Consider the following 7,513-nt stretch of genomic DNA (forward strand, 5'->3'; position numbering starts at 1 on the left):
ACAGACTGTCTCTACATGATGACTATGACAGTCTGGACCACTAGGAAATTTCATTCCTGCCTGAGAGAAAATTCTAATTACAGGAAAATTGGTGAATGTGCAAGTTTTCTTAAACCACCTGTATGTGCCACTCAAGAACAATTCCTTTGAATGATTCTTGTATGAGGCCCGATACTCTTGATACAAAGAACAGATTGCTCAATAAGATGTTACAGACAGCTGATTTTATTCCGAGTTATAAAAATGTGTTGATTAGAATTAAAAACCTTATGAAAAAGTACAGTTTTACAAGGCAGCTTAAATCCCCTACATGTAATATGTGATTCTAGCTTTAATATTATAACTCGGAGTCACTGAGGACAGACATTTTCAGATCCTACACACATGGACTTTAAAATTAATTCATTGAAGATGATTATTCAATTGTGAAAAATGACTTTCTTAAAATTTTTAGAAAGGCATATTCCAAAGGTTCAGAAATCTGACTTTAGCCCTGTGTTTTGTGTATTGTCCTGGAAATACAGGTCAGCATACTGCAGGATGTGGTCGACAGCACTAAGCAGAAGCACATCAGTGTTCACATCCAGGTCCAACTCTGATGAGTAGTTCTTCACCGGGACGATGTAGGAGGTGGACATACCCAATAGAGCTGCAGCTTTACCCATCTACAAAAACAAACACATGTGACGGTAAGAGATTTCCACACCATCTGCTTTTATTTTCTTCAGCTGGTTGAGAACAATGCCATGCCAAACTAGATGGCACACTTGAAAATGCAGATCTCAAATAGTTTGATCTGTAAGGAGTTAGAATAAAGGTTCTTACAAAAGTTAACTCTCGTTTAAGGATACAATAGCTCAGCAGTTACCAACCGCTACAGCTCATAGCGGTTGGTAATAAGAAAAATAATAAAACACACCAAAGTCAGCTTTTCCCATTCTGGTTAAGAGACAAACAAATTTGAGTAAAATGTCTATAGTCTGCATGGTGAACAGTCACAGGCACTTTATAAGACATGTTGACTAAATTATTCTTTCTTAGTGTCTGTATCATACACTACATTCATGGTAATGTGTGTAGTGTACGTTAATTTCTCTTTTATAGACAATTTAGAGGAAATGCCTCTGAGTCTGGATTTTATTTACTGGATTTTCATTAACATATTTCAACCTACCATGTCCCGAATGATGCGGCTCTCGTAAACCTGGGTGACATCTTCGGCCGTTTCTGAACAAATCTTGTCTACGTGGGTCAGCAGAGCCACCTGGTGAACACCTAAAACATAGAATAAAATACTGTCATAAAGGTGTCACTGCAAAAGAATCAGAGAAACAGCAGTTTCTCAGTTAATTGTTACATTTTAGAGAAATAAATTACAGACAGTAAAGATTTCAACAGTACCTTTTTTCAGCTGATCACTATAGAAGGGTTAATATGTAAATCAAAAAAACTAATTGAGAACAATTAAAACAACATTTAAGAGAAAATAGCAGAATCCATAGGACCTCTATATGCTTAAATTGACACAAGTATATTTCACGAATGGCTTTGGTTGTGTTCTGTAATGTCACAACAAAAAATATACACAATGAAAAATGCTTCTGATGTGACAGGAACAAACTATATTACATAATGGCTTGTATGTGGCAAGTGCCCGGTTACATTGCAGGAATGAATGTGTCATCAATGTGTGTCTGAAAATATCTTTGTGTAGGTTTGTTGTTTGTCTTGTGCTCACCCAGGTCACTGATGTGCTCTCGGAGCTGTTGGAAAGTGGTGCTGAGGCCTTTGGGGTAGGTCGAGATTTTGGAGGCGTCCACCACAAAGGCCACACATTGGATCTTGTCTTTAAGACTTGGCCTCTTCACATAGCCAGAAGTCTCTGACCTCACTGGCTGATCTGGGCTAAACTGGGAGAGCAAAATGAAGAGATTCAATTTTCAAAAAGTATAACAACTCATGATGCGTGTGATTGCTAATTATTACTATACACAAAGTACTGATGAGGCTGACGGGACTGTCATTAGTTTTGCAAGTATTTATTCAAAAACCAAATACTGGGTGAATTAAAATTTTGACCAGATAATGGTGCTGGATGAAAAGTCCTGAGGGGGACATGAATATCTCTACCAAAATATCATGGTAATCCATCCAATAGTGGGTGACACATTTCACCTAAAACCACAAGTGTTAACCTTATGGTGGCGCTAGAAGAAAAGTCAGAGGACAAAGCCTTTAGGATTCATCTTCTGAGAAACATGAATATACAATATTTTGTACTAATCCATCTAGTAAATGTTGAGATATTTCAGTCGGGACCAAAGCGATGGACCGAACAACAGACATCTTTAGAGCCACACTACTAGCATTGCTAAAAACTACAATAATAATAAAAATAATACAGTATTGATCCTGTTAACCTTGTGTCCCTCAGGTACATGGCCTTTAATGACAGACAGGATGTCATGGAGAGTCAGTCCAGTCATTTCTCCATCACCCAGGCCCATAATATCACACAGCACCAGTCCAGTAGGATCCTCTCCCTTCTGACCACGGATGTTGAAGGACTGTAGCTGACGCAAACAAAAAGAAAGTCAATGACACGGTCACTAAAGCTGTGACATCATTTGACGCAATTTATGAGATTTCACACTGCTTTCTCTGGAGGCTTCATTCAACTTTTTCACAAATTAAATCCATAAGACCTGTAAACAGACTTGGGAGTGTAAATTTGAATTTGAAAGAATAAACTACCTAAATTATCACTCCGTAAATAACTTTGAATTTAAAAAGATGGATAGCTTTAGTCATTTGTTGCATGTTACTGCTCCGCTTCTACCTTCTTGGTGAAGCTGGTTGAGGAGCAGCCCACCATGGCCCGGTTGGTGACTCTTCCATTAAACACAGACTGGACTGAACTGATGAAGCTGGACTTTCCAGAACTGACTGGGCCCAGGAGGAGAACCCGAGTCTGAGTCACCTCCTCACAGCTCGGTCTGTGGGAGCTGATCGTCTTCATCAGGCTCGTCCTTCGCCTAGGTTTGAATTATTTTTTTTAATATTTTCAACATATATCATAATACTTTCAATTTGATACTTTATTTTTTCAAAGTAGTCAACAGCTCATGGTATAGAAGTAATCATAGCAGAAAAGACCAACCAAAACTAAAAAAAAAGAAAAGAAAAAAAAACATGTTAAACAAGTTGATTGGAAAAAAAAATAGAGAGAGAAAGAGACAGACAGGGAAGTAGATTTGATATTATATATATTTATCTTGCTGTTCAGAAGAATTTAAATAAATAAATAAAGCAATGGGAGTGTGTTTATATACATGAGTTGGTGGAATGAAGGTAATAAGTTGATAATATTTAACATGAGTTTTTTTTCTCTATAAAATGAATTAATTTGACTGCTAGTAATTAGTAAATAGTTGATAGCCAACTTGACATTTTTCAGTGTCCCAGCTCTACTCACTCTTCTGTCCAATCCACTTCTCTCCATTGAGATTCCACCTTTGGCTGAACTGCTGAAGAGAGTTTAAGAATTGATGAGTTTTAATGAAATATCCAGTATTTGGAATGATTCACCTCCTCTGAAAAGTGAAAGAAATTATAACAAAGCTGACTATTTTAGTGTATGTTGCATTTACATGTTACTTATTGTATTTTTCTTAGCCAATATTCTATGGATAAGTGGCAAAACCCACAGTAATGTCACATCCAGGTATTTCCAGAGGCTACAAGGGAGTTTATTAGAAGCACATTTGGCAATCTTAACAGTAAAATCAGTCTCTTAGAAAACAGGCATCATCTGAGTAATGAAAAGATTTCTGTAAAATTGTTGGCAACTGTGTTAAGATTGTGTTAAGATTTTTACTGTATGTAAAATGGAAGTAAAGAAAGTAGGAAATACAGCTGTGAGACACTGGGGTGTGCAAATGTCAGGAGAACAATTTTGGATGGGGGCAACAGTTGCCAAACTTTGTTACAGTACAAATTCAAATATTATTCAAATGTATGTATGTGTTCAAAAGTTCTTATACATACCATTATGCATGAAAGCTTTTGAAAACAATTTGGTGCATGCATTGCACAGTTTGGTGCATCTGAATAATGTAGAAAAACTGTAATTGGAAGGTAATGCTTCAAACATTTTTGTAATACATATTTAGTAGCATTGCTTGTTTTTAATAAACTTCTTTGCGTTAACTAGCTTACCTGAGAATGTAAATGAAGGTTCGGCCACCTCTTTTTCTGTTGAGCTGATGTCTGTAACTGTGCTGAGAGTATGTTTGGTGTCCACTTTTGGGGTGATTGCAAGACTTTGAGTAGCTGGAACAGCCCCAAAAGTAAAGCCAAAACTGATGAGGAAAACAATCACATGCATCAGAGGAAGATTATAGATAAAGCAAAGGAGCAGTAATTAACTTGGAGGTTCCTGGTAAAAAAGTCTTGCACTTAAATTACTATATGTTACCTAAAAATGTGAACAAAAATTAGCTACAGCTGTTGAGATGGACAAAGAAATACAAGTGAGTTTCCCAAAGACAAATAGAATTTTCAGAGTGCAGGCTAAAGCTTGTGCCTTATAACGATTTTGAGCAATAGGTGCTGTATGATGAGTTTTTTTATCTACTTGTAACAATTAGTAAACTGATGCTATTATCACATATTCCTCTCCTGTCTCCTGCAGTCTAACTCAATATTATCTTTATTACATGTGTTAATTAAAACTAAATCCACCATGAGGAATACTAAACATCTTTGAAGGATTCTGGCAGCTCATCAACACCAACTTTGTAGGCTAATTTTTAGTAATCTCATTTATATGTCTGATTTAAAATATTTACTGTAGTTTCTACAATGTGAGGAAAAATGTTAAAAATGTTAAGTTATACACATAAACCAACAACCATGAGAGGAAGTTAAAGCAGCACTTCAGATCATTGTGAACCAATGATGGCCTACCTTCCCTCTCTGCTGTTATTCTCCTGCGTCTTCTTTCTCCTCACACAACTTGATAAAACTATATTTTTTGTACTGTTGGATTAAGTAAAAAATATTGTTGATACAAGGTCAACAAAAGCTGTATTATTATGTACACTCCACGGTATACTGTAGTTGCTGCTGCGACACTAAAGCTTTCTCTCAAACTCCTCTTTCCACAGATCAAGGACACATTACAGACTGCAGGGAGTACTATAAGGTAAAGTAATGTAAGCAACACTGGTCTTCATGACAAACAAGACACATAAGAAACATTTCTTTCACCACAGATGCAATAAATAATATCAGTGATAACCTGCATACCCTACAGAAATAAAATTCAATGGTTAAAATGGTTAAACTTGAAAAATACTGTATATACTTAATTACTTTACTCTTTGTTAAGTCATGATATATGTTTTCAAAACCCTACCGTGCTGTCAGATAAACATGTGTGCATGTATACTTTTAAAACATGTTTCACCATGATTTTATATCCATCAGCAAAACAATACAGTAAAATTAGGTGGTTAAAGCTGTTTGACAGTTCTGGTGATTTTATACACACACATTTTATAACTTTCCATCTTTGGTAGCTCAAATGTGCAAATATTATATTAAATATAGTTAAATAGTAAATTAAATAGTACAAAAATCAATTCCTCTTTTGACTTCAAACATTGATTCATAAACAAAAATTTCTCACCACCATCCACTTACTAGAATGGCTTATATGGTTGTGTATGACATGTTAATGACAAGTGAGAAGAGATGCCTGTCATATTCAATTTATGCACCAAAAGTTGCACAAAATCAATGCGCATTAAGTCAATAGGCTTGTTTGTTGGGGAACTGTAATTTCCAATTTGTCCATGTCAAAAGATGTGACTACATCAGCGTGGCAACATTTAAGCCTTATAGGCCCAAAAAAGAAACCATTTGCAAATTTTTGACTTGTCAAAGCAGGAATTAATAGTAGCAGCCAGAATTAATGACATTAATGATGGCTGCATACAGTCTATGGTATTGCGCATACTCTCCCACTGACATTGCTAACTGGGACAATAAGCAGAATGGAGGCGTGGCATTATTTATTTATCTGTGCTTTTCCTGCTTTGACAAATCAGCCAGAGGACTAGGGCATATATATTTATAGCCTTAATTGTGCAAACACAAGTTTTGACATAGGTTTTCTGCTTAATATCACTATCACTAATATCAATTCCACAATTTTCAGCTATTTGATAGAGTAGGTCCAACAGTGACACAGTTCATTTTCTCCTAAAAACACACACATAATGTTGATTTCACATGGGTTCTTTGTAAAAACCGACTGAAGCTAAATGAACAGGTGTTAAACAAGAGCTAACTAGTGCTTCTATCACCTGGCTGCAAACATTAATTAACGTTTTCATAGTCAAAACAAGTCAAAAGTTCGAACAGTTCAGAAGTTCAACTTGTCCTCCTTTGTTAAAGTGAACTGAGGTTTACCTGCGTAACTTTATTTTACGTGAAATATCAGCCTACCTCATTTTTTCTCCAGTTTGTTTCTGCTGTTCTCTGACAGGTGTATGTAGTTTGTTAGACGTGGCGAACAAAAGCAGAACAAGTGTGGAGTAGAGGGAGGCGGTGCCTTTACGAGGAAAGTGAAACTTACTGTTGGTTGAAGTCTATGGAAGATTTTTAATGCCTAAATGAAAACAAATTGAACGAAGAAATAAAGTGAAATACAATACATGTTGTTATTTGTATTTCCTTTTTATGTATGCATTTGATGTATCATAATGTATAATTGAATATAGTGTTTTTCAGTTTGACATAAATTTCACACATTAAAATCAAATCACAACACAGTAAACAAAGAGATGTCAGCCATGGAGAGCTGAAGTCAAACTGCAACTTCCGGATTCTGCTCCAGAAGTAGGAAAACCTCATTAAAAATCCCATTGATATTTGTAACTATGACAGGCTACAGTACTATTATGATAATAACTTAAAATCCAGTTGTGGAACAGAACCTTTCTTAACAGTTTGTCATCTGGCTTGCTTCATATGTTTGGATAAGGACAGCAGTTTTCTGAAAAAAGCAATCTAGTGTTGGTGTTTATTCTATATGTTTTTAGTGACCTTGCTCGCCAGATAATACAGCCAGGAAGTTGAAAAATGACTTAAGAAGAAAGCGTTGGGGTTCATTTAAAGAAAAGTTTGAAAGGGGAATACAGAATGCGGAAACACAGAGGGGCCCCTCCCACTTCACAACTCTATTCCATGTCAGTGTTGTCCAGCAGCGAACAGCATAGAGCTGCAAATAACTACAAAGCTGTCTTTAGTTTTCATGAGGAGGTGAAGGTGAGCTTCTTCTTTTTAGAGATGGATTATTCATGCCAAAATGAACAAGAAAATCAACTGTTCAATCTATTTTGAATGGATTGAGGTGTTGATGTTATTCTATGCACAATATAACAACTAGCTGAATGTTTGGTCTCACAGAATAAATGTGATTATTGTCTGACCAAAGTCTGATGTG

At 36.0% G+C, this 7,513-nt stretch overlaps 1 protein-coding gene across 3 annotated transcripts; it reads right to left on the reverse strand.

Moving 5' to 3' along the window:
• Nucleotides 1-202: 202 nt before the first annotated feature.
• ifi44g (interferon induced protein 44g) lies at nucleotides 203-6,620 on the reverse strand. Of its 3 annotated transcripts, none has more exons than XM_044362683.1 (9): nucleotides 6,514-6,617; nucleotides 4,969-5,040; nucleotides 4,219-4,361; nucleotides 3,476-3,524; nucleotides 2,840-3,035; nucleotides 2,421-2,573; nucleotides 1,739-1,910; nucleotides 1,175-1,275; nucleotides 203-665 (listed from the first exon to the last, which is right to left on the reverse strand). In XM_044362683.1, the coding sequence occupies exons 1-9, from the start codon at nucleotides 6,516-6,518 to the stop codon at nucleotides 474-476; spliced, it is 1,083 nt and encodes a 360-aa protein (XP_044218618.1). In that variant the 5' UTR covers nucleotides 6,519-6,617; the 3' UTR covers nucleotides 203-473. The 3 variants fall into 3 exon arrangements, with proteins under 3 accessions (XP_044218618.1, XP_044218617.1, XP_044218619.1); XM_044362682.1 differs by having other exon boundaries at nucleotides 3,476-3,527; nucleotides 6,514-6,616; XM_044362684.1 differs by lacking the exon at nucleotides 4,969-5,040 and having other exon boundaries at nucleotides 3,476-3,527; nucleotides 6,514-6,620.
• Between the last annotated feature and the right edge of the window lie 893 nt (nucleotides 6,621-7,513).

The sequence above is a fragment of the Thunnus albacares genome, chromosome 9 (genome assembly GCF_914725855.1).
Source record: "Thunnus albacares chromosome 9, fThuAlb1.1, whole genome shotgun sequence".
Classification (NCBI taxonomy): Eukaryota; Metazoa; Chordata; class Actinopteri; order Scombriformes; family Scombridae; genus Thunnus; species Thunnus albacares.